The sequence below is a fragment of the Dermacentor silvarum genome, chromosome 2 (assembly GCF_013339745.2).
Source record: "Dermacentor silvarum isolate Dsil-2018 chromosome 2, BIME_Dsil_1.4, whole genome shotgun sequence".
NCBI lineage: Eukaryota > Metazoa > Arthropoda > Arachnida > Ixodida > Ixodidae > Dermacentor > Dermacentor silvarum.
The window spans coordinates 183,702,163-183,728,958 of NC_051155.1; the positions used below are offsets into that span (position 1 = coordinate 183,702,163).

The 26,796-nt window shown below is 48.4% G+C and overlaps 2 protein-coding genes across 4 annotated transcripts in view; both read right to left on the minus strand.

Moving 5' to 3' along the window:
* Positions 1-9,316: 9,316 nt before the first annotated feature.
* LOC119440600 (uncharacterized protein K02A2.6-like) lies at positions 9,317-11,488 on the minus strand. The gene has a single exon (XM_049662013.1). It carries the CDS (start codon positions 11,273-11,275, stop codon positions 9,479-9,481), a length of 1,797 nt encoding a protein of 598 aa, XP_049517970.1. The 5' UTR covers positions 11,276-11,488; the 3' UTR covers positions 9,317-9,478.
* Positions 11,489-21,192: 9,704 nt separating this feature from the next.
* LOC119442268 (sodium-coupled monocarboxylate transporter 1-like) overlaps positions 21,193-26,796 on the minus strand; it is a 72,241-nt gene continuing 66,637 nt past the window's right edge. For 2 of the 3 annotated variants that reach the window (XM_037707079.2, XM_037707078.2), the window contains one exon: positions 25,896-26,589. In XM_037707079.2, coding sequence (XP_037563007.1) covers positions 26,506-26,589 — 84 coding nt within the window. In that variant the 3' untranslated portion in view covers positions 25,896-26,505. Of the gene's footprint in view, positions 22,146-25,895; positions 26,590-26,796 lie in introns of those variants that run through there. The other variant, XM_037707080.2, reaches the window with a different exon arrangement.

The following is a 26,796-nucleotide window of genomic DNA, read 5'->3' on the forward strand; positions in this document are numbered from 1 at the left end:
AGGGTTGCGGGAAATGTGGTCTGTCGGCTGGTCTTTCGCCATTTTGTGCCCCAGATTTAACCCGCCAATTTAACTGGCGGCGGCAAGTACCCTTACGAAGGCTGTCGCCACCCTAAAACGGCGCTGCATGTAGGCTCCCTAAAAGGGCGTTCGTTCCTGACGCGCGCTCTCTTTCTCTCTTCAGCCATGGATGATAACGGTCGCTTCTGATAACGGCGCGCCCGCTATGAATGAAAAGGCCAGAGTGGCGGCTCAACTGCAAGCGGAGTCGAGGGCTCGCAAAGCTGCTGCAGCACGGCGACGCAGACAACAAGCGGACCCGGAGTCTAGGGTGCGGGAAGCTGCAGCAAAACGGCAATGCCGGCAAGCGGACCCGGAGCTGAGGGCTCGCGAAGCTGCAGCAGCACGGCAACGCCGGCATGCGGACCCGGAGCTGAGCGGATATGCCTTGCAAACTTATTGGCTACAAATGGCAAATTGCAATATGTCCTGTAATTTAATTAGCTAAAAACTAATTCACACCTGTGATAGACAGAAGTCACGCGACCGACCGCGACTGGCGACCAAGGAGAGACTGACGGTGACCGATGTTCACAACGGCTAGTGTGGCCTGCCCGTCACCACACCGAAATGCCTCGCGATTGATGCCGTTCTGCTCACACCACCATAGATACTTCAGATAGCCGTAAGCGTATTACGACGCCCTGCTTTTGCGCCGCTGATTCGGTTCACCAGCTTCGTGCATTGTACTCTGTGCTTTGCCATGTATTTCGTACTCGACTGAAAAAAAAAAAAAAAATCGAGCAGCCAGTGACTGACCCAAAATCGTCGCTTTTCGACCACACACTTGCGACCGGTCTCTTGGCGATCGACTTAGTTGCGCGACCTTTGCCGGTGTGAATGCGCCCTTCATTAGCGATTTTTCTGTAATTATTCAATCATGCACGTTGACTTTTCGTGGAAGTCATGTCAGCCTTTTCGAATAATCCAGCTCAATACTGTCTGCCACAGACGATTAAACAAAATTCTGTGAAAGGAAAAAAAGAAAAAAGGGGTGGGGTAAACGTTCTACATACGACTGAGTGCCTTCCCTCGTCGGTAGCGTCACTCACGCGGTGGAGCTGTTGTCGAAGTTTTCAAGGTTATTCAAGGTTGCAGTAGGTAAAAAGAGCACTTATTGCGGCTGGGACGGCAACTAGTAGGGTGCGCCGAGCGATGTTGCCGACGCATTGACTTGCAGAACTTTCAGCAGTCCCGTGCAGTCCGATGAACGACACGAGCTTGCAGCTGCACAAAACCGACCACCAAAAATGTTCGCCACGTGAGCGTTTACAGCATGTCATTCTTTTTCTGAGCGCTTCGGCGGGGCGTCGAATGTGGCACAGCAGTCTAGCAGCAGCTCGCTTCTCCGTCTCGATCGTCGCATTCACGCACATGTCGACGCACATGTCGCATTCCTTCAGCGTACTCGTTGCATTGTACTCATGGGGTTAACGTTTTGACGCCAGAACGCTCTGAAGGATGGCCGTAAGTTGCCCTGTCGCAAAATATCTTCGAGCAAGCTGTTTTTTTTTTTTTTTTTTCATCCCTGGAGCAGCTTTTCGACAGCGCGCGACGGCGCCGTTTACGGAGCGTTTCAGAAGGCACATTTCCCGAGCTGCAGTAAATACCGATAGTCGAGCGCCTCTACATAACGAACGTCTCTACAACAAAATGACCTGTATAACGAATAAATATTGATGTCCCGTTTTTTTTTTCGTTTTTTGTTGTGAGCTGTGCGCTTCGCCATCTTTACAACGAAGGGACCTGTATAACGAATGATTCCGGAGGCTCCAAGCACTTCGTTATGAAGTCGCTCGACTGTACTCCGTTTCATACTTAGCGTGCAACGCCGTGGAAGCTACGTAAGAAGTTCGGTCATCAGAATGTATGATTGCGCGTGTTTCATGGTCAAGCTTCGTGGTCCGCACATATTCGCGCGAGCCCAGTGCGAGCCAGCGAGCGAGGCGCCGCGACGGGTTGCAAATGAAAAACCTGGAAAGGAAAATTACGAAACGCAAAATGATATAAAGCAACGTAGTAACATCCGCATAGCGCTAGTTTGTTGATATTTAAGGTGTAAAGCATTTTCCCATTTATTACTGAGCCGAAATAAAGAACAACTTCCACATAATTGCTAGTAGAACACAAAGAACTATTTCTTGGTGGGAACGCACCAAGAAATAATTTTGATATACATTTTATAAAATTGATATCCAGACTATCACAGAATGCTTGGCACAAATGATTTCCAATCAGATGATGCAAATAATGCAGGGTACTAAGGAACCGCTGCAGTCCGCAGTATCTAACGCCACACCTCGAATGCCTAGCATACGAGGTAGAGACGTCTTCTAAATCTATAGATAAGTCGACGGGCACTACTCCGCCATTCCACTCACTCGAGGATGAGTCCTCTTAATCAGACAACGTTAGTGTCACAGGTACGGAACTTATCATAAGAAGCCAACAAACGAAGGCACCAAAGACAATATGGGGGAAATTACTTGTACTTACTAATTGAAATAAAGAAATTATAAATTAATGAAAGTGGAGGAAAGAACAGCCTGCCGCAGCTGGCGAACGATCCCACATCTTAGCATTACGCGTGCGATGCTCTTACCAGTTGAGCTACCGCGGCTCCGTTTTCCACTCCACTTTCTGGAGTATTTATGTTTTACTACTAGAACTAACTGTGGGAGTGTTAGCCAGCGCCACCACTCACAAACCTTGGCGGCGGATGTGGGACATCCTTTCTGCCGCAGGCATCAAGTGACTCATGCTCACTTGTTCTAGTGAGCATAAGTCCTGTTACTGCGTTATCTCCGTGACAGTCAGCTTGTCATGGTCGGTTTGGGGCGCTGTCGCCGTCTGGATCGACGGCGCTGATGAAAGAGGCTGCCCTGGGGCAACACCCAAAGGATGCGCACGGCCGATTTGGGGCGCTTGTTTGCCCGTCACCGTCGGTGTCGGGCACTGTCGCCGTCTGGGCGACGCTGAGGAAAGGAGCTGCCTCGTGGGAAACGTCCAAGGTATACGGTGGTCCAGGTTGAGACGTAACACAACTCAACTGGCTGCCCAAGACACTACGGAGCCGGTCCAAAATGCTCGTACCTTCGCCGAAGTGACTCGGCAACAGGAAGCCGCTCGCCAACGGGACTCCTCGCACCAAGCAAACCTGCAACATGGTCACCGACCCGCAAATCGCGCGCCTTTCGCTCCATTGGACTGCGAGTTCAGGAAACGATTTGCTAACAACCCGTTCGGTTTCGCTTGTACTGTTTGCGAACGCTTGTGGTCATGTCAGTTACTTCAGCTACCACAAGGGGTTACTCATGGTCGTCACCGTCAGTCGTCAAGGTGGAGGAGATGTGCCACAAGACGTCAGCGTGCCATGGGTGCATCCACGTTAAACAGTGCCATGCCGGCCCAATACGAATAGACACTGTGCGCATTTGTGCTCTTATAATTATTAATTCTTCACGTACAATAAACATGCAACAGCTTCTATGAAGACACGTTTCACTTCTGTGTTTTACCGATTCGTTTGAAAGAGGGATCAACCATATTTTTTTTCCTGACTTGCTCTAATGAACATGAGTCCTGTTACTGTGGCTAGAGAAAATGGATTGGCATGTATACACACTTCTGTAAGCATCCCAACCTAGATTGTGGCAAGGTACGTAGGCAGCACAAACTAGGAAGCTACGGGATTATTCAGTGCATTGTATTCCAATTGTTTACTGTAGACACTATACCTCAGGCACACTGTGAAGGCCGCCGACCAGGCCGCCGACCAGGCCGCCTAGAAGCTTCAAGGCATTGATGCTTGATGTAGGATGGAGGCAAGGTATCAACTTCTCAACTTGGTCTACCACTTGAGATGAAATAAACAAAGTAAAAAAAATGTCCCAGAATCAAATGAACTGTAAACTATCCGTATTTAAAGAATATTAACTGCAGCAATTCAGCTTGTAATAACTTGGTATGGCGTGTTTACTGTGTCTTTTGTATTGGAGGAAAGTGCGAACTGACTAGGGAATTCATTCGGGTTCATTTCTTTATTCTTGAATTTTTATTGTTACCGACATTTCCTGGACAGAAGAGCATACTCAAATTTTGCGGGTTTAATTATTTGTTATGCGGTAGTTCTTTTTATTTGTTTGTGGTTTATTTATACCTCTTCCATTACATGTTAATAGTTGTTGATTGCAGTGCGGCACTAACAAGTTGTAACAGGTATAGTAAGGTAGTAACATTACTATTCTGTCGTTGTAGGCTCCACTGCCCAGCAAGGAGATCGGAAAATTAGCAACTGACATAATGGCAGCAAACAGACATGATTGTGCTCGCAAAAGGGACGAGATCGTCCTCCTTGTGATAGTCTAAAACTTATATGTATTTGTATTTAAACGTATTGTACGTGAACCTTCAACATTTCTGTCTATTTGCACCATTCCTGGTGGTGCTGTAGAAATTTGTGCTGCCACGCAGCGCTGCGCCCGAAGGTATTTTAATTAGTGCTTCATGGTCGTGAAGAAAAGAACATTACTAAGGTAGTTAAACAGAGCAAGGCAAAATGTATATTTTCTTGTGAAGGGAAAACATTCAGTTACGTTGTTTCGTATATGCGAATAAAGTAATCATGACATTTTCACTCACTGTTCTGTGTCAGCTTCTCTTCTCGCAGCTGCTACTCACATCATTTCCAAAATATGGGTGTAGCCGCCTGATACCTCCATAAAATTCTTTTTAGGGAGGCAGTGTTGTATGCAGAATTGCGTAGTGATTCTGAAATGTGCCACCTTTTCGGATGTTCTGCTTTCCACTTGTGAAAAATATAAGTATTAGATATCTCACTGTATTGTGATAACGGCACGATACTGTTTGCAGAAAACTCTCTTTTAACATGGTCCTCAGCAAAGAAATATGTTGCGGCTCGAACCTGCATACAATGTAGCCACCTCTACAAAAGAAGCATACTGTGCATTTATTGTGCTATGCAGTTATACTGTTTGGCACACTTAATCCTAAAATTACCAAGTATGTGCCAGCTTACTTCAAAAGGTACAACTTTTTTGATGCATCGTGCCTTCTATACTAATTGCTGCAAACTTCCTTGTATAAATTACATGTACTGTAAAATAGCAAGGCGGCAAAGGTGATTTATACGCTGTGATCAAGACTCGTTGAATATTAAAAATAGAGAATTTGAGACGAAATGTTGATTTCTGCTGAACAAGCTTTATAGCAATCGCAACAAAATTTGCGCAATAATCGTTAGTACGAGTATAACCAATATTTGACTGATTAGCATGTAAATAAGTAATTGTGGTTAACGGCAGAGCTGCAATCAATCGGCACTCCATAACCGGCTGCTGGAAGCTTTCTGCCGCAAAATAGTCGCGAAAACACATACTGTAAACATGCCATAAAAATGCATTGCTGTTCCCGTTCAGATATTTATTTACCGAATTTTGCTGCAGGGCGTGCAGGAACAGTAACTGAAACAGCAATGCACTTCATTGAAGATTCTGACTTTTAATTTCTCAAAACAGGTGCCAGGTACAACTTATAACAAATTGGTATGCGTTCAGTACTGGCTGCCTTCAATATGTAATGGCATGCAGGCAGGCAGGCAGGCAGGCAGTGAACTTTATTTTAGGTCCTGAGGAGCGACTCCGAGAACACCTTACGGGGGAGGAGCCACCGCGGGCCGCTCCCACGTTGGGACGGGCAGGCCGTGCCTGACCGCCGCGTCGTGGGCCCTCTGGACAGCCCGTAGCTGAGCGGTGAGGTCGGAGCTCTTGAGCGCCTCCACCCCCTCTTCTTCCGTGATGAGATTATCGTGGTCCTGTAACGAGGGACACCGCCAGAGCATGCGTTCCAAAGTGCAGAAGGGATCGCCGCAATCCGGACAATCGGGCTCGAACGAGTCCGCGTACGTACTGACCCTGGCTAGACTGGGATATGACCCGGTCTGCAGCATGCGAAGGGTGGAAGGCTGAGGCCTGGAGAGCTTGGCGTTGGGCGGGGGATAGACCCTCCTGCCGAGCTGATAGTGCTTTGAAATCTCGTTAAACGTGTGGAGCGAGTCCTTGTGGAAACCCGCGTCCGCGCCCTCGAGCGGCGTTTCCCCGGCGCGGTGGGTGAGTTCGCGCGCGCGGGCGTGGGCCAGCTCGTTGGCGTTGGGAACGACGGTGGAGACCTGAGGTCCCATGTGGGCCGGGAACCAAGTGATGACGTGGGGTAATGGCATGATCCCTAAAGAAATAAAAAAAAAGCTCATTAGTAAGATCTTGTCCCTAAATAATGGTATTGATGACTATCGCGCAAATTCCGCTGTCGCCGCTATGACGCTTTAACAGCCATAAAATGTCATTTTCTTAAATTTTTATTAATTTTAGACGAGTCATGTCCAAGAATTTTGTACATAGCCCCTCCAGCCTGCGATAGAGCGAACAGGCAGCATTCCAACAAGCAAAAGGATGACCGTTTATTTCACAGTGCACTTATATAGACACGGATCACCTGATCCGTAACACAAGGAATGCGCGCACTGGGTGCGCACTGATATGCGACGTCACGCTATAACACTTCTTCCCCCTTAGATTAACTTCGAAAGTCACTGGGTTGGTATTGTGGGGTCTCACATGTGCTCTTGGGACAAAGGAACGACACATAGTAGTGCAAACAATCAAAAGGGCATTTATTGCACCTTTCATACACTAATACATACTAGCCGAATTACAACCAATTGAACATTCACACGGGTGCGCGACAAATCAAGGAAGTCCGACTCACCGCGACCCGATAGCGAGCGAATACGTTCGCCCCATGCTATGACACCATCGCCTAGTCGTTCACGTGTTCAGTCACGCGAACGGTGGCGCGCTCGAACGATCCGTGTTCGTCCATACCGGTGTCCCGCTCTAAGCCTCGCGCGACGGTCGCGCGAAGCGGGCCGGCGCCCGCGCGAAGCGTTCGTGCGTGTTGGTCGCCGATCCCCAGCCAAAGAGAGAGCGCCAGCATCGCGACACTAGCGCAGCATCGCGACACTAGCGCAGCATCGCGACACTAGCGCAGCATCGCGACACTAGCGCAGCATCGCGACACTAGCGCAGCATCGCGACACTAGCGCAGCATCGCGACACTAGCGTCGCATCGCGACACTAGCGTCATCTCTCGCAACGCGCCGCAACCACCACCGGGCTTAGCCACGCAGAGAAGCCGGACTACAGGAGACATGCGGGGAAAACAACATCATGGGACGCGTGAGAATCGCGCATCCCCACAGTATCTGTTCGGGGGATGTCGCACACAGGCACTACGACGAAGAATTGGCAGCTCGGCTGTAGGTGCAGGGTCTGGCTGGTTCGAAGAGCTGGGGGCAGCTGTTCCGGGCGTGGGCGATTCAGGTACCGGAAGCTGCTGATTTGCAGACTCTTTCGCGCCTGAAACCCCGAGAGGTGGCACGGCGACTGGCCCACTAGACATCGGAGCAGACGGATGAGCTGTGTCTTCCGAGGCTGTAGGAGCAGTTTGTACTGGCGGAAAGCTTGAGGAACCCGAGCTTGCGTAGCGGGCTCTGATGTGGTCCACATGCGTAAATCGCACAGCCTGCGACACTTTCACCAGATAGGTAACGGGACTAACAACTTGCGTCACGACACCATCGTCCCACGACACGCTTTCACCTCGCACAGTTTTGACCCACACAGCGTCCCCCACAGAAAAACATCGAGGAACCCCACGCGACACATCATGGGTTTCTTTCATGCGCTGTTGCTGCTCCCGCATGGAACGCGTAAAATCTGGTTTAAGCAAAGAGAGCTTCACCCGTGGCTGTCTTTTCAAAAACAATTCTGCCGGGGTCTGGCCAGTGGTACTGTGTGGAGCATTCCGATAACTCATAAGATAGCTGTCCAAACACTCCAGGAAGGAATGCTTCTTGTGGCTAAGTCCGTCATGTAAGACCTGCTTCAACAGAGCTTGTTTGGTTGTCTGCACTAAACGCTCGGCCGCTCCGTTAGAAGCGGCATGATACGGCGGCGTCTTAACATGCCTTACACCATTCACACTCAAGAACGTTGAAAACTCTTCCGAAATGAATTGCGGTCCATTATCACTCACCAGTACCTCGGGTAGACCGTAAGCTGCAAACACACAACGTAACTTTTCAATGGTTTTGTTAGCAGTAGGGGATGACACAGGCCAGACCTCGATCCATTTCGAGAACACGTCGACGAGGACTAACAACGCCTGGGAGCCCTTTACAGCATAGTCCACGTGCACGCGTTGCCAGGGTCTTGTGGGATAATTCCATGGCTGCAAGGGAACAGGTGAAGCCACGTTCTGAACGGCCTGACACACCCGACACTGTCGAACGTAGCTCTCAATCGAAAGGTCGAGACCCGGCCACCAAACAAAGCTTCTTGCGAGCGCTTTCATGCGGCTAGCTCCCGGGTGGTCTTCATGCAATTGATGCAAAACCATTAGCCGAAGCTTATCAGGTATGATCACCCGTGATCCCCATGTTATGCATTCTTGCTCTACTGATAGCTCATCGCGACGTGAATAAAATGGTCTCAACTCTTCGGAGCACTGCGAAGGCCAGCCATTTAGAATGAAGTGTGTCACGCGAGATAAGGTGGGATCACGTCTGGTAGCTTTAGCCACGTCATCAGATTTTAGTGGCATGCTGTCAAAAAGCAAGAGACACTCGGGAGGCTCGTCGGCCGCTACAATAGGCCGTGGTAGCCTGGACAGAGCATCAGCCACTTCAACGTTTCTTCCTTTTCGATATTTTAGTTTATACCTATATGCTGCCAACGTCATTGCCCATCTTTGCATTCGAGCTGCCGCAAGGGTAGGCACAGATTTGTCTTGGCCTAATATTCCGAGCAGTGGCTGATGGTCTGTGTAAAGAGTGAACTCTCTTCCATACAAGTAGCGGTGAAATTTTTTTAGCCCAAACATCAGTGCTAATGCTTCCCGCTCACCCTGAGCATAGTTCTCAGCTGATGTAAGTGTTCTAGACGCAAACGCCACCCAAACCATAGGGCGAAGCATCACATGACTGCGCAATTGGTTTCGCTACGTCGTAAAAGGTGAGCACAGTACTCTTCACAAGCAACTGCTTCGTAGCAGCAAAAGCTTCGCTACACTCCCGTGTCCACGACCACTTTTCGCCCTTGCGCAACAGACGATACAATGGTTCTGCCACGCAGGCAATGTTGCTTAAAACTTTGCGTAAAAGTTTAACATGCCTAGATAAGCCTTTAGCTCTGTTTGACAAGTGGGCTCTGGCGCTTCCGTGACCGCTTTTATCTTTTCTTCCGTGGGATAGATACCATCAGCGCACACAGTGTGACCTAGATAAGTCACGGTGTCCTGAAAAAAACGACACTTTTCTTCTTTCAGAGTCACGTTGTAATCATTAAGCCGCCGCAGAACTAGTTCCAACGTCTTTTGGCAGTCGGTGAAGTTTTTTTCCGGACACAATGACGTCATCTATGTAGCAACCTACGTGCGGTATGCCCTTGAGCACCTCATCCATGAATGACTGAAAAATGGCTGGCGCGCTGGCTACACCAAACGGTAACCGCTGGAACTCGAAAAGTCCCACGTGCGTGTTAATAGTTAGCAGTGGTCGGGACTCGGTAGCGAGCGGAATCTGCTGATACGCGGCTGAAAGATCCAGCACACAAAACACCTTGCCACCCGCTATTGCAGAGTACAAGTCTTCCGGACGAGGCAATGGGTAGTGGTCGGTCTTTAGCGCGGGATTTATTGTTACTTTGTAGTCCCCGCACAATCTCAGCGAGCCATCTTTTTTCTGAATCACAACCACTGGCGTTGCCCAATCGCTTTGCATCACGCGGCGTATAACTCCGCTTTTTTGCAGCCTTTCCAGCTCCCTTTCTACGTTATCTCGTAGCGCATATGGAACGTTTCTGGCCTTGCCAAAGACTGGCGTACAGTTCTGTTTAAGAACTATCCTTGCTTGGTAGTTCTTTACTACTCCGGGTTGCTTAGAAAACACCCCTGGGAACTTTTGTTTCACTGCTTCCACCTTGCTAGCGTCGTTTACATTTATGGACAACACACTTTTCCAGTCAAGCCCTAGCATCTCGAGCCAATTTCGCCCCATCAGCAGTGGAAGCTGTTTGCCGTGATCTTTGACAATGATAACTGGCAGTCGTAAAGACTGCTTTCCTGTCGTAACGATAACGTTGCATTGCCCCTTCACTGGAATGGGTTCCCCAGTGTATGTTCTTAGGATGACTCGCGATGGCTCGCACTTGACATGAGGAAATGCGTTCCGCTTAACACTCTCAGGAATTAGGGTTACAGCAGCTCCCGTGTCAATCTGCATGCAGATGTCTTTCCCTTCTACGTTTACTTGCACTTCGTATCCAGAGCGAACGGTGTTAATAACATGGTACACATCGAATTCAGAGTCACTATCAGAGCAGTCCACCACGTTCGCAGTTCTTAGTTCTCTGCACTTGCTGGGACACATCTTCTGTAAATGGCCGATTTGTGAACAGCTGTGACACTGGACATTCTTATACCAGCAAACACTAGCGGCATGCGCCTTGCCACATCTTTCGCAGATTCGCTTGACGTCCTTGAATTTCCGAAGCTTCAATTTCTTTTCAGTTCCCTGAACTCTTATCGCCATGGCATGCAGCGTCGCTTCCTTGCCTTCTGCATGCAGTAACGCTGTTTGTCGCGCAGCCTGCTCCCGGTCCAAGGCTATCTTGCACGCCTTTTCAAAGGTTAAACTGTCTTCAGCAAACAAGGCGAGTTGCGTTTCTTCGCGTCTTATGCCTGCCACTAATCTGTCTCGCAGTGAGTCTTGCAGGAACACACCGAAATCGCACTTCCTTGCTAAATGCTTTAAGGCCACTATGAAATCCTCGACGCTTTCTTGTTCCTCTTGTGCTCGCTTGTTAAATTTGCAGCGCTCGGCGATCACAGAACAGCTTGGGCTATAGTGCTTCGTTAACAGCACTGTCACCTCTTCGAAGGATTTGTCCCCAGGAACGGCGGGTACTACCAAACTTTTGAGCACCTCGTACGTTCGTGGTCCTATCACGCTCAGAAATACGGCCAGCTTCTTTTCCTCTTTGATATCGTTTGCAGTGACGAAATGCTCAAAGCGTTCTAAATAGGATTCAAAATTCTGCTCCTTCTCGTCGTACTCGTCTAGCTTCCCGAGTCGCGCCATTTCCAGTGAAGTGACGGTATACTTATCGGTTCGCTCTCCCGATGACGGCGTTGACTCGTTGCTGTGGTACCGACGATTTCAACCGTTCCGGGCCAGGGCTGCCGCCGCCTTCCTTTCCGTGGCTGTCGACCGCCGACTGTCTATGATACTGCTTCGGCACTGAGCTAGTGGAAGCGGGCACATCCCATCCTCGTCGCCAGTGCGATAGAGCGAACAGGCAGCATTCCAACAAGCAAAAGGATGATCGTTTATTTCACAGTGCACTTATATAGACACGGATCACCTGATCCGTAACACAAGGAATGCGCGCACCGGGTGCGCACTGATATGCGACGTCACGCTATAACACAGCCATTTTTATTAAAGTTTCTGATTGTAATTTATCGTATAGGCACACAGTCTTGCCCGTCTTCAGCCGCACGCCCTTCTGCACATGCCCATGAATTTTGTACATTGCTCCTTCGCCCATGCAAGGAACTTTACTGCAGTGCACTAGCGTAACTGATTGAGCAGCACTTTCAAAATATAGTATTTCCGATTATCGGAAGAAGTCCAACAACTTTCCGGTACCTACGTTGAAAAGCAAAAAATTTTTTCTGCTAATATATGCTTTTACGAAGCTAATATATGCTTTTAACTTCCCTGCTGCGTTATAGCAGCTTCTTAGCCTTGACCAAAACGCCGATATAACGTATCAGAGAAGATACGACTAAGTGCCTTAAATGCCTACATTTTCAGAAGAGAGTATTCTCCTGACGTTGTTAACTTAAAGTTGTTGAAATTCGGCCGATCTTTTGAAATAGAATTTTTATAAAGTGCTGCTCAATCAGTTGCGCTAGTGCATTGCGGTGAAGTTTGACGAATGACCGAAGAGACGATCTCCTAAATTCATAAGCATGCGCGGAAGGTCGCGCAGGTGAAGACTTGTGAGAGTGTATGCCTACACGAAGGGTTACGATACAAAAAGAAAAAAAAAAAAAAAAACCTGCGAGGAGTGGATTGACTCGCCCAACCCGCTTGCCAAGAGAGAGAGATAGAGAGAGATAAAACATCTTTATTCAAAAGGCCCTGCAGGGCCCGCTCGGCAAGATGCATGTAAACTCGGTCTGGTCGGGCTGGGTGAGCTTGACCCACTCGCGATGAGTTTGTATGAACCTGTAGTTTCGAAGTAGCCTGCTCGCCGAGCATTTCGTTTCCTGGAACACCACTATGTTCTGGGTATAATATACCGCTTTAAGTGCTTTCTCTTGTACAGTGTCTCACGGTGGAACGTCTAAAGCTGAGTTTTGCATGCAGCCCGCTCGTCGAGTGCTATACTTACGCACCTTGGTTTTGGTTGGGTCACCTCCTGTACATGAAACACAAGAGACATAGCCAGCTCACGTGCTGGTTACGGTTTTTTCCAGTCACCGCATGCCTATACAGAGGTCTGCACTGAAAGAAGAAACAACACTGTGCAAGATTCCTCGGCTCTGTATAGCGCTTCCCCCCACCCCAATCTTTCAGCCTCAGCTGTTCTCCAAAGGACCTGGATTGATGTCTGTATCTCTGAAGAACCAGATTTCTTATATTTTTTTACTTATTTTGTATCATGTATATCGTTTCATACCTCCGGTGATCGGTCGCGGCTGGTTTACTTTACTGATGTGCACCGTATAGTGTCCACTGCAATGGTTGCGCTGCCAGGCATTGCGTTGCTCAATGCCAATGTCCTGGTGACAGTATATGCATATAGCGTGATTATCTACATGACGATAATACTCATTTTCGGTACCAGTCGCAATACTTCCCTTCCAGAAAATATTTTATTGGTGTTTAGCTATTTATTTATAGCTATCTATACAGCATGGTAATCGTCATCACCGAGGCATCGTACGGCTCCGCCGAAGAGCAAATTGCCGTTGGTAATTAATTACAGCTGCCTGTAAAATGTTTCGCTCGTAAAGGTCGAGCCATAAAAACATTTTCCAGGTGCCATAGAAAGTTGCAGCATATACCGTTAGTACATCTGCTGCTTCTTCCTTGTCATGCGCGCGCGCGCGTAATGGATTGGTTCGCACGCGTGCAGCTTGCATATGGCATGGAGGTTATAACGGCGAAGGCAATTCTGAAGACGTCGTGCTTGAACATTCTGCTGACTTTTAGCCTAACGTACGCTTTTGAAATACTCATTAGCTGACCGCCCTCTAAAAGAACGCGAGAGAGATTTCCAACAAATATAAGCGGGTGTGTTACACTTATAACATTGTATATAGGTCAGCATATGGCGTGAGCGCAGCATCTGTAAGTTATAGAAAGGGCACTTAAACAAAAAATTGGGAGCCGCTTAAGTTTCGCCCTATAAGAGGAGAACGCGATAGCATTAAAAGATCCCTGGCTGCTGCTCACGCTTCCCGGCAACTGCAGCTTATGTATTAGAATGTGTACCGGGATACGCTGGCGGCAAACGCTATGCACGAAGGCGAGAGTTCTGGTTCTTTTTGTTTCTTTTTTTTTTCCAGCCGGCACCGCGGATGTCGCGGCGTCGCTTTGACTGGCAGGAAGCACGGGTGAAGTGTTCTAGAAAGGGCACGGGACGGTCGCCGCTCTGCGATTGATAGAAACGCGGCACGCGATGCCCTGGCCCTGGGATTCCTAGCGAGTTTTCGCTCACGCTCGACGCCGTTGGCACCGTGTTCATTGAGTAACGGGGCCCTTAAAGCTATCCCTTTAAAAGATAAGCGACGACGACATTTTTAGATTCGCGCTACTTGCAGAAGTGCAGGAACCTTTATTTGGTTGTTCATTTGATATATTATTCCTGTTATTTTGTATAATTGTGTTTTACACTATGTATGGCTTGTACATATTTGTACCATGCTCAATTATTCAAATGCGATACTCAGAGCGCATGGTTTCAGGTGATTTTTCTGCGCCACCGGTGAGCACTGGGGACACCGGCCGTGCTGATGCATTGTGGAATATACAGTGAAGGTGATAGTCTTTGTAAAACATTATTACATAATTTGGTCCTTCAGCGATCACTCAGCATTGATCAGCACCGGCTGCCGTGCCGCTGAAATATCGAGTTTGAATCGCTGAACACTCTACATTTCTGTCTTCATTATGGCAATTCACTTCCTTGCATTTGTTAGTGATTTTATTGCGATAGCAATTATATGGACACTCCAAAGCAGATTTCTGCCGTCGGCGTCGCCGTCACCGTGACGTTCCGTATGACGTCAACGGCGATGAAATCGTCGTCGCGCTCCGGACGCTGTATGTGCGAGTGAAAGGGCACGAGGGACGCGCGCTTTCACGGGGAGCGAACGCACGTCGGAGAGCAAACGCGCGTTCTGCGCCGTGCTCCCTGAAGGGCTGCAGAATTAAGCGTCTCTTTCCTCCTTTCCATACTGATCCTTTTCGCGGAGCAGTTTGTTTTCGAGAAACGAGATGGCGCTCACGGCGACGCGCCATACGTCTCCTCAGCGACCGCGCACGAATACGAAACCATTACCGCTTCTACCTTGCTTCTGTGCGACCAGCTGTCGGAAATGCAACTGAGTTTTCGCTAACACACTGTGCTCCAATCATGCTAGATTGAATCATGTGGATTGAAGACGTGTGCAGTAGTTGGCTGCAAAAATAGTGACTGGCATGTTAAGGAATAGAATGAATCTGTGTGGCCAAGTTCGCGGACCGCTGCTGCAACTGTCCGAACGTGTTACCGGCACTTCGTGATGTACGGCTTTCTTCGAGGATACAGAAATTTGCTCATCCGCCAGCCTTGTATCGCTAACCTTCAAAGAATGGGCTCCACCCGCCGTGGTTGCTCAGTGGCTATGGTGTTGGGCTGCTGAGCACGAGGTCGCGGGATCGAATCCCGGCCACGGCGGCCGCATTTCGATGGGGGCGAAATGCGAAAACACCCGTGTACTTAGATTTAGGTGCACGTTAAAGAACCCCAGGTGGTCCAAATTTCCGGAGTCCCCCACTACGGCGTGCCTCATAATCAGGACTGGTTTTGGCACGTAAAACCCCATAATTTAATTTAATTTAAAGAATGGGCTCCAGCCCCGGTACGCCAGCAAGAGTGAGTACCGCTCGTTAAACAATGACAAAGGGAGTAGCGCCGCTTCCTGTCATAGTAAGTTTCTTTCTGGCACGTTATCTATACACATCTGTCCCAAATGGCAGGAAAACTTACGCCCACTCTATCGCCGACGTATCAAGAATAAGTGAATGGGCGCACACTTGAATATATGCGCACTGTATACGCACAATAAATGACGGACTATATACGCCGATGGCGCACGAATGGTCGAAGCTGAATATTTCGTGACGGTCCAGAAGAATAAGCGAGTTACTAGCTCTAATATACATTTGCTACGAGGTATTACAATGTACAAAGCAGCTACGTTTCAAGCCTTGTGCGCAGCAAGAACAAATCTATTGGAACTGAGCACACCCGCGAGCGATTAGGCAGAAAATAATCAGATAGTGGCCGCACCGAGGAACTTCACTGAGTCAGAAACTGACAAGCCACTGCTTCAAACTATTTCCCGAATAAAAAACAAAGAGGAAAACACAGTAATCCTGGCTGAATTCATGAGCGGAATGTTTGGATAGCTTCGAATACATATTTAGCCTCGCTTTTAGAACAAGCACCATATACGCTGCTTGCGCCGTTTGGACATAGCTTAATCAGCTTCGAAAGCGCTTTTGCATGTTCTCTGAAGCTGTGATCAAAGCTTAGTGTCGTCCACCTAGTCACCGTCTACGATATTTTCGAAAACAGAGGTTTTCTAAGCCGCGCCGGCGTCATACACTTCCATTGTAAACAAGGAGGCAACGGAGGCAGTTGAGGCAAGCGATGGACGCGTCACCACGTGATCAAACATGGCAGCGCCCACGGGATCACCACGAAAAGGGTCAATATAGAGAGCAAACGCAACTTTTTCCATCGCGCGAAAGGCTGTGGGGGGACGGGAGGGAGGGAGGAGAGGCGACGTTTAGCTGCGGCACCAAATACGTATTTATATAAAAACGCCACGCGCGTTCGGTGCAAACGCGGGCAGAACGGCGACGGCGTCGACAACAGTTCTGCTCGTTGCTGGTGCTGCTGCATGTCCAAGTTTATACAGCTGATAAAACTACTATTCTTACTCCGTATAGCTCTCTACTAATTTGCTATCGCAATTGGTGCTTCGCCTTTCGGGTGAAACTGCGACAATTTCGTATAGTCCATCGTTTTCTTCAATAGCTCGTTGTTTTTCATCTGTTCTTTTATGTAGCCATTGTACCAAATGTCTTAACGGGTCCGCTATACATTTCTCAGCGGTTCAAGCGCGTCCACGCCAAGTGTTTGTCTGTATATGTGTATATGCGTCATTTCTAATTTCCTCATGCCATTTTTGTCGGTTTACATAGGAGTCAAATGTGAAAAAAATTGAGAGCCCTTCCACTACTGTGAATATGGAAGCCATTGAAGCTGTGACTATGGTCGGTCTCCTATAGTGAATATTGCTATAGTGAATTTATATGTTGTCATTATTGACTATATTGACCATATTCGGGATGTTCGTCATCAGCCATGGACACGGGCGTCTTGTTTTCGCCCGCCGCGATGGCCAAGTAGTGCGTTTGCTGCGCCAAGTCCGCCCCATCGTCATAGACTAGCGTATGAGACACAGCGTTCATGGCCGCCGCATACTGCACTGCATCGTCAGGATCCTGGAAGTAGTGGTGAAACGAGCGTCCGTCCCATAGCGAGTCTATACTTGTGAAAGATGGACCATCCATCATCCGTTTTGACACCTGTGCTTAGGCACAACTGGCGGGAAAACGCCACGCAAATGGAGCCAAACCACCATGCACATGGAGCCAAAGCAAATGTGATGATTATAGTTTTTTTAACACGAAAGTGTTTTATCCACCGTCACTGGATTTCCGTCACGGAAATACGTCCTGGAAGTATGTGGTGAAACGAGACGATAGATCGCCGAGCGTCAAACGCATTTAGCTACACAGACGCGTCTAACAAGGTCAACTGCTGACACTACCGACAACGCTTCGGTGGTCTCAGCACTACGACGCCTCGATGCCAGCATTCGAAGGGACGCTGGCATCGTACCAACGCCACCAGGTGGCGTTCACCGTACAGCACAGCGGAGGCAGCTCTGAAAATGTTTCTGAAGTTGATCGCGATTGTGCTTACTCGGTGACGATTCAGTTACTGGCGCGTTGTATTAAGTTACTTTCCGCTAGCGTGTGCACGAACAAGAGGCACCACGATTGTGCTTAGGCACAACTGGCGGGAAACCGCCACGCAAATGGGAGCCAAACCACCACGCACATGGAGCCAAAGCAAATGTGATGATTATAGTTTTTTTTTCTACACGCGGACACGATCCTGGGGGACCTAGTCCTTAACAGCGTCGCTGTAAAACCCGGCGACCATTGTTAAATCAATCGATAACAGAACTCGCCAGAAAGAGCAGAAGTACTGCCTGTTTAAAGGTGTCGACTGCCTCCTCATCAGAAATGCATGACAAATTGTTGACGTGCTGCAAATGCACTAATCACTGTGGTAAACTTTTTTAAGGACCTTGGGCTAGAACTTGTGCACGACAACAAAGATGGAGAGCCTGTTGCGTTAACTAGTGTTGTGCACGGCGACAATGTTATGCTAACAATAGACCGCAACGTTCAGAGTCCATGTGCATGGCCGTGCCGGCACAATAACGACAGTATAGGTAGTTCCCGCGCTATTCTTCCGCTGTACTTTGGTTCTAGGCAACATTGAGGAGAATGTTGAAAATCGAGCATTTCTAGTTTTGTTTTTGTTTTGTGCTTTGAGTCAAAGTTAAGGAGAAGTCGAGGGGGTTAGTCTCCTCAGCCCCAAATGAATCCTTTTGTTCTCACCTCTTTTCCTTTTGATGTCGAGGGCTAGGTGGGTTTGTCACGGTACAAGCACAGCACACATCTTACCATAGTTGCCATTCAGCCAGCTAGGGCTACTACTACACCGCCGTGCTTTGCGCCAGCGGGGGCTGAAACTCGCCGTGAAATCGGTGTTGTGTCAAAAAATAAAATGTCGCAGTTTCGCCCGAAAGGCGAAGCATCAATTGCGATAGCAAATTAGTAGAGAGCTATTCGGAGTAGGGATAGTAGTTTTATCGGCTGCATAAACTTGGACACATTCGCTTACTAACTGAATTAACAAGTGTGGTGTCAGCGCGCCCAAGCAAACATGAATAGATCACACTGAATGACCGCAGACAACGACTGTCAAAACGCTGGCAGCAAGTGCAGCCGCCGCAGCGGGCGAAGGTTCGCGCGGTCTATCGCTTCAACGGAAACTGAGCGGCGAATGCACAGCGCATACAAAGATCAGAGCCGTGTGGAGATAAGAGACGGTGCGGGCAACCGCCACCGCCGGGCAAAGTGCAGAGGAGTCGTGCAGAGGGGAAGTTGTTGGCAGAGGAGAAGCTGCCCCCCCCCCTCCCTCCCGCACTGCCTTCCCGCTTTCTTGCTTTCCCGTGGGAGATTGAATGGCCAGTTCCCCTTGCGCCCGGTTGCAAGATATGCATTTGGTGAAGCAGCGCAGCGTCGCCCCGCCTCCCTCCCTCCCATACCCCCACGGCCTTTCGCGCGACGGTCGCGTTTGCTTTCCGCCGTGCGTTCGCTCTCCGTGATAGCGCGCGTCGCCTGCGCGCTTTCACTCGCGCATACGACGCGCGGCGACGATTTTATCACCCTTGGACTTTATACGGAACCGTCGCCGTCGCCGACGGCAGAAATCCGGTTGAAGTGTCCATATAATTGCTATTGCCATAAAAATTCGCCCTTGTAGTATATGCAGTAACTCAAGTGCGAACAGCGTAGCGCGTGCTTTTTGCGCAGCCCAGATAAATAACAAAGGCCACGGAGATGTACGACCAACTGTGATAAGCCGCAAGCGGTGTCCATGCATGACTCATAGGAATTGCTGGTACATCTCCGCGGCCTTGGTTGTTTCTCTGGGCTACGGAAAAATCACGCGCACTGTTAGCATTTTAGTCACTGCGAATAGTACGCTCGGTTAAAGCTAAAACTAGCAATGCCTGCGGTGTGGAAGCTTGGCACTTGGAAGCTTAGCTAGAACTCGTAAACAGGACGGCCTATATATATATATATATATATATATATATATATATATATATATATATATATATATATATATATATATATAGGCCGTTCTGTCACAAAACCGGTGTTCAATTTGGAAACCGTGAGCGAACCATGATCGTGGCATAGGATTTTGCCAAGTTGTATTGAAAGAAGGTGAATACGCTTCCGTTCTGTGACCCTATCGTCACGAAGAAGTCCAACGAGGTTGTGGATTGTTTTGCCATGTGGGCGAAAAGAACATTGGCTACGACTTTTCTGTTGATATAAAGAGTTATTTCAGTGCGACAGCAGTTAAATGCTCGAAACTGAGTCTCCACCGAGGAGCGTCGGGGTCAAATCGTCGTCGTTCTCATTCCGTCGCCACAAGGCCACCTCATAATCCTCTCAGCTTCGCCCTCACCATAGGATGAACAAAAACAAAACTTCGCCCACCACAGCCACTTGGATCAAAGCTCATGCCCATGAGGCAATGTGCATTCGGGAGCTGGACGCGCTAAGCGTTATCGTGCAGTTTCGGTGCTTGGTACTTTTGTGCGGCCACGCATAGCGCTCACCTATTTCCATGGCAATGAACAAGCTAATGCGGTAGCTCGTGAGCTCGCTGACCGGGCGCCATTGGAAGAGAATTCAACACAGACGACTCACCAACAGAACCACTCAACTTCACCGAAACGATAGAACATTACAGACAAAGCAAGAGGTACACTTCCCCACCGCACCATCCCCTTATAACACAGAAGAAGCCGTCGCGACTGCTAATTCCCTGCCATGCCTTTTTAACGTTCACCACTTCCACCCCACACACTACCCCTCCCCCTCTGCTCCTTCTGTGGAGCAGTGCCCATGGTAGATCATTACATTTGGGAGTATTCGCACCCTCCGGGCTATACCCAATTAATCTACCCACAATGCCTTCCTGGGAGACTGAGCTGACCAGCTCAGACCCGCACAAGCAACGACAGGTGATCTAGCGGGCACACCCAATTAATCTACCCACAACGCCTTCCTGGGAGACTGAGCTGACCAGCTCAGACCCGCACAAGCAACGACAGGTGATATAGCGGGCACGCGGAGTCGTGTGAGTCAATGGGGCCCTGAACTGAGGGCTCCACCCGACCTTTCTCTCTCTCTCTCTCTCCACGCAGACTCTGAGTGTGGTGACGTCTGAACGTATATTTTGGAGGCCACAAAGGATATACTGCACAGCGGACGAAGACTACGTTGTATATGCATCGCAAAAAAAAAAAAAAAACTTTCCGAGAAGATAACGTTACGTTATCCCAGGTAGCCGCCCGCCAGCCACGAAAACCCAGGGAAGTATAGCTATAGAAAGCTATCGCTTTAACAAAGGTGCTGGTGTCCAATCTCAGAGTCTGCTGCGGTCGCAGTAAATACGTTCAGAGCTAAAGGAATAGGCGAAGTCTGCTTATTTTCATTCAATCCTTCGGCTTTTTTTTTTTTTCGTCAATTAGAGCGCGCAGTGCACAAGACATGTCGTCGTAAACTACCAAGTCAAAGAAGGTGAGCGGCGCTACGCAGTTGTGTGCTGTCTCTGATGCTTATCTGCTTAACGTTCCGCAGATATGCATGAATTTTTAGAAAATATTCTTTAACATGACGTGACAATCTGTGTTACACTTATGAACAACTCTGCCTTATAAATAACGCCAAGAACTTCCCAAAGCGTACCTCATACAGATTTCGTTATAAACGAAAGGAAAGGGTAGAAGAACAAAAGAAAGGAAAAAAAAAACAACGACGACGTGTTATAGCCTAAATCGCATACTTTATTTATCATGGTTAATTACCTTTGATTATGAATATGTCAGGAAGGAAGAGGCGACTATAAGCAACAAATCTGTGGAAAAATTTCCTGCTGTGCTTGTTGGTGGGAAATGTCCTCTCGTTCGGTTAGATGTACAATCTTGAACAGCAGGTAACTTGAAGTTGCATCCTTGAATATTCTCGTACGGTTGCATGCAATCCAGAGGTTTTCGCCTAATATGTTCTTGTTCACTTTATTAAGTAGCCTGGGTAAATTTATTATCCTCGCATTTACCCTGGTACTGGTGGTAGTGTACCGATTATGGTTATGACTGTGAGAGGGAATGAACCAAAGGAGAGATGAGAGATTCGTGCTCATGTCATGAAAATTGAAGGAAAAACATCGCATAAGTAGTTTTAAAAACGCCATGCCCCCTCCGAGACCTCTACGAAGGTACGAGCCCGGAGAACTGTTTGCAATCGTTTGATGTAGTTACGCGTCTGAGAAGCCCAGCTATACAACGACCATACTACGCAGGAAGACTTCGTGACAAGCTTTTGTGCGCGCTTTTATAAAAGGAAGTCACTTTCTCAATAAAGGTTGCATATAATGCTGAAGTGAAGTTGTAAAGTCGTTAACATTTCTTTTTTCGTCGTGTCTGCTAAGGTACAGTCATAACGTTGCAAAAGCCGAAGTTTAGCATCTGCGAAAATTTAGCGCTATTGTCAGTGAACTTTGTCTTTCTGATTGCCTCACTGTATCTCCGGCGCACGAAGTTCTGCGCCAAATTTTTTTTCTCTATACACTTCGTCTGATCTTGGCGAGCTTCCACCGGCCAGTCTGGGCGGGTCTAGAGAGGTTAAAGGATTCGTTCTATGTGAAAGACGTTGCCCCCAACTCCGAGATGTCGAGGAGTTTGAGGGGCTCTTCTTGCGCTTTTTCCTCTTCGGGCTCCTGCGAACAATAGAAAGAGAATCAAGTGCCACGAAGAGAAAAAGCAGCACAACGATTAACGATGCGGACAGAAGCGGGACGAACGAGCTCAGAACTAACAACTATATTTATACGAAGGCAAATGACATATATGCACCACACGAAGCCTATCAAGAACGGGTAACACCGAACGCGTGTGCGCATCAGCCGTCACACAAAAGAGTATAGTGTATATCAGGTTCGAATTAAGAATGAAAGTCCTCATGATGGTTGACTAATCCATTTGCAGCACCTCGGAGAGTTTTCGGTTAGTCTGGTTGTCGGGCCCTGAAAATGATGGATTTGCATTTTAAACGACGATTCACAAGTTCGGCGGTTTATCGCCAAGTGAGACATGCAGCCCCTATTAGAGACAGTTCGTGCTCCACGAGGAACGCATTCAGGCAGCGCCACGTTTGGCTGACATATTCATAACCGCAAAAACAGAGGAATAACATGCACCACTCTGATTACACATGTGACGTAATCTTGTTCGCGTAGTTCACAGAGAACACAGTTTTGTCAGACCTAGATGCCTGTCAGGTACCCCCTTGTCGACCGAGGGTCCTGTATTGTAGAAAACACGTTTACACCATACTTCGCACTAAGATTTTTCGTGGAAAACTCTCTTGGTCTGTAATGCTTGCACCCATGTGAAGCACCCATGGAGAGCCACAGGACGAGGTATTGCAGGTCCTTGTCTGTTGGAAGCTCGAATGTAAAACTAGGGCCCCTGCTACTTTCCTTAACATACTTCATAATTTTGGTTGCTTTCTTGGGACACATCACTATCAAGCAGAACTAAAGAAAAATCATCTACGTACCAGAAGACAATTGATACACGAGGCCTCCGATGTGCCCCTCAAGGCATGCCCGCGCCGTTGGCTGTTGCGCTCGTTTTTATTGACATGAACGTTTACCAACCAGTCAAACTCTCAGTTATGTTTCGATATCTAGTGCCGGTGACAAGACGTAGCATCGCGCGTGCTTGGATGCAGATTACAAAGAAATGAACCTCAAGTCTGTAGAGTCTATATCTATGATTGGAGGAAGAACTAACGACAAGGCGTAGATAAATAAAGTTTATTCCTATCCTAGACACGACACGAGGTAAAATGAAGATGTAGACTTGAAGTGATGAACAGTGGTTAAACAAGGGACGCCTGAGCCTGAAGCCAACGTTTCGACAAGGGGGCTTGTCTTTGTCTGGGTCCCTTGAGGCAAGTCCCCACAGAAGTCCCCACGCACAATATTTCCACAAGCCCCTTGTTGAACGTTGGTTCCAGGCTGAGGCCTCCACTGTTCGCCATCTGTTGATCAGACCCACAAACAAGGTGCTTAATCAGTTCAGTTCAGACCAGATTAGTTTATTTTCACAGTACAGTGAAAGAGGAGCCACGGGAAAAGCCGCGCAGGACGGCTTGAGGAAGCTTTGGCCCCGTACATCAGCAGAGACATCAATATATAGGTGGCACAAGTTACAAGTGTCATACAGTAGCGTTAAATTACACATCTTCAAAATAAATTTTACGAAAGACTAAAAGCTTCTTCAAATGTGCATGCACATATATAGTACTGGAGCATCAGAAGTATGGAAGACACAGACAAATCAGATTGAGGTTACAGACATAAAAACTAAGGACAAGGCTACAATGCAAAAAAAAAAAAAAAACGCATCTCGTCGGATGCGTTTAAATCACCAATCACCAGGGAAGTTAACTTCATCGGGAAGTTCACCAGGGAAGTTCAATCACCAAGGAAGTTCACGCAATATGAAAGGTTGAGTGTACCATATAGTTTGCTAGCTTGCAAATAAGAAGGCGGTGGGCACGTGATGTAGGCAATGCGCCTTATAGGTGTAAAAGCGGTGCAGCCGAAAAGAAATGACAAATACGTCGTCTCTGCGTTTCTATGACATATAGTCACCGCGTTGAACAATTACTTTAGGCAGGATACTGCCGAAAAAATGCCAGAAATCGTCAAACACTTATAATACAAGGGTACTTTCGGGCATGCTCGAGTTGGAGGAAATAGAGAACTGCACCACGTGCTTTTTTAATGCCGCTTGTCTTCGATCCGACTGTAGACGCTCACGCTTCGCGCACTTCGATCCTGGAAGATGCGTTTGATACATATTGTTTCCAGTGAAGATCGAAAGTGGCAGCGTGACGTCACTGCCAGTTTTGTAGAACTTGTCACAGTTGTGCCAATTACCTCGACGTGTTCACACGCGCACGATATGTATTCAGGGTGACCCACGTAACTTGCACCAAATTTTCAAAATATCCAAATGTAACGTAGCTGGACAGAACCAAGGTAATGTTGTTTGCCGTCGCTTGGAGATATTCAGATTATTTCTTGCATTCTGCCCAATTACATGATTAGTTTTAATTCATTAATCAACTTCTCAAATATTATAATTAGATTAAAAGTGTCAATGAGGAAATCGTAGAGATACATGCAAAACGCCCAATACAGCTTTCTGTTGCTCAATACAGGCTACATAAAGGTGTTTTTCCGAGCGTGAAAGAAGCCCGCGAATACACGCAAAATTGCCGGGTGACTGGCCGCTCGAGGCACTTTGCGCTTCGCCACCTCGCAGTGGCACCGATCAGCTGCTTCGAGCTAGAGTTACTGTATATGCTCCCCTGGGGATATGCTTCTGTAGGGATCGTATATCGGCAGTAACTGTATTTCGAGCGATGCGCTTAGTTTCTAAACACGCAGGTGGGAGTGTTGTATTGTGCGCCGTTAGATGGACACTACCATGCAACAGGCTTCGCGCGGCACTGATCGAGCGCATGCGACCACAGCACTCAGGACGTTGAAACAAGAACACGTTGGGCAGATTACACCTAGCAGTTCTCTGACGTTAAAGTAATTTTCACTGACGCAGACCGTAAGCGTTCCTATGTTTTAAGCGAAGCTTTATAGGCTCGCAAGTGTCGGTGGTGGCGGTGGTGTCACGCTGAAAAGTGGGCCGATCCTGGTGATAGACCAGAAAGGGTTCAAGTAGTAGTAGTGAATTTATTGAAGAAGAAAATGACGCTTATTTCTGCTGCCCAATAGGGAGCACGGCGCAGCGTCAGGGGAACAAGGAGGTAAAGATGTTTAAAGGAAGGCAAGAGAAGGAGAAGCAGCAAGAGTCATCCGATCATGGAGGCGGCTGGTGATATAAGCGGTGGCCTGCTGGAGGTGAGCGCTTAGCGATGGGCGGTGACCGCGTTCAATTCCACAAACTCCAAAAGGCTATGGAGAGCTTGGAGGTGGGGAGGCGACGGGAACAGGAGGTCGCTGGTTGTCGCAGCAGGTGGACCCTGTTGCCTGTAGGCAGTGATGACCCTTGAGTGGTCCTGTGCCAGCACTGGGCAAGTACAGAGAAGGTGCTCGAGGGTCTCGGGGTCGCCGCAACGTTCGCAGGCCGGTGAGGTGGAGCGTCCCTTAGCGTGCAGCCGCGCCGCCGTCCAGACACAGCCCGTGCGCAGTCGAAGCAACGTTGCGGCTTCCCTCCTGGTAAGGCTACACTCTGGGAGTGGCCTGGGACCGTTGCCGTTTGCCACTCTGGCAGGCAAACACTTGAAAAACACTATCCAACCATACACCTCCAGGTCACCCTCTCACCAGAACTTGTAAATATCATATAACCAACACATTTGCTTTCAAAACATTTGCCACAAGGATCGACCTTGTTTGCCACTCGGGTGGACGGTTGTGAGCAGTTTTTTTTGGGGGGGGCTGCCTCAAAAAATCCGAGGAAGTGACTTCAGGATGATGGGCGGTTTTGGCAAGGGTGTCCGCTGCAGGGTCCAAGCTCAATGGCACATACCCCTGTGGGCTCAGAGACCTGTAACGCGCCCTTGAACTACCCTTGCCACACGTGGGACCCAAAGAGACAAAATCACCAGCCCTTTCACTGCCGAGAAAAGGGGGGTAAGTGAAGCTTGTCGTCCGATTCTAGCGTGAGGGCTTCCGAAGCCCAGGCAAAACGTCAGCGAAGAGCCGCGGACCCCGAGTTGCGGGAGCACGATGCTGAGTCCAAACGTCAGCGAAGAGCTGCCGACACTGAGTTTAGGGCAAACGAAGCGGAACGCCTGCAATAGTGTTGTCTTGCCACAAGCTTCGCTTACCCCCCTTTTCTCGACAGGTGAAGGGCTCTGAATTTTTTCTAGAGGAGAAAGAGGAAGTAGTAACGCGTCTGCCTGTAACATTATTCTATCTAGGCTCTACATCTACATCTATACTATCTGTCTACCGTTACACAATTGATCCGTTTTGCGAACAGTGTTGAGGTGAAAGGTCAGGTGGTGAGGACCACTGATAGCCGCCTCGTTTCATCCATTCTTCACTCTACGCTCGCCGCTATGGTTCGCAGTTGACGGGGCTCGGTGGTATCGTCACTGCAGTCGTCCCAGCCATCGTGAGTGGGCTGCGAGTTTTTGCGTGAGAAAGGACTTACTTAGCCAGAGGATTTGGCTTCCAGGTACCGTAATATCTCGAGTCATCGCCCATTTCTGAGAAACACTATCCAACCATATACCTCCAGGTCACCCTCTCAACAGAACTTGTAAATACCATATAACCAAAACATTTGCTCTCTATGTCTGAAGGTGCGCTACTTCTTTTTTCTAGCACT

Excerpts from the sequence above, each read along its gene's own strand:
- LOC119440600 (XM_049662013.1), bottom strand. The coding sequence starts at position 11,275 with ATGGCGCGACTCGGGAAGCTAGACGAGTACGACGAGAAGGAGCAGAAT.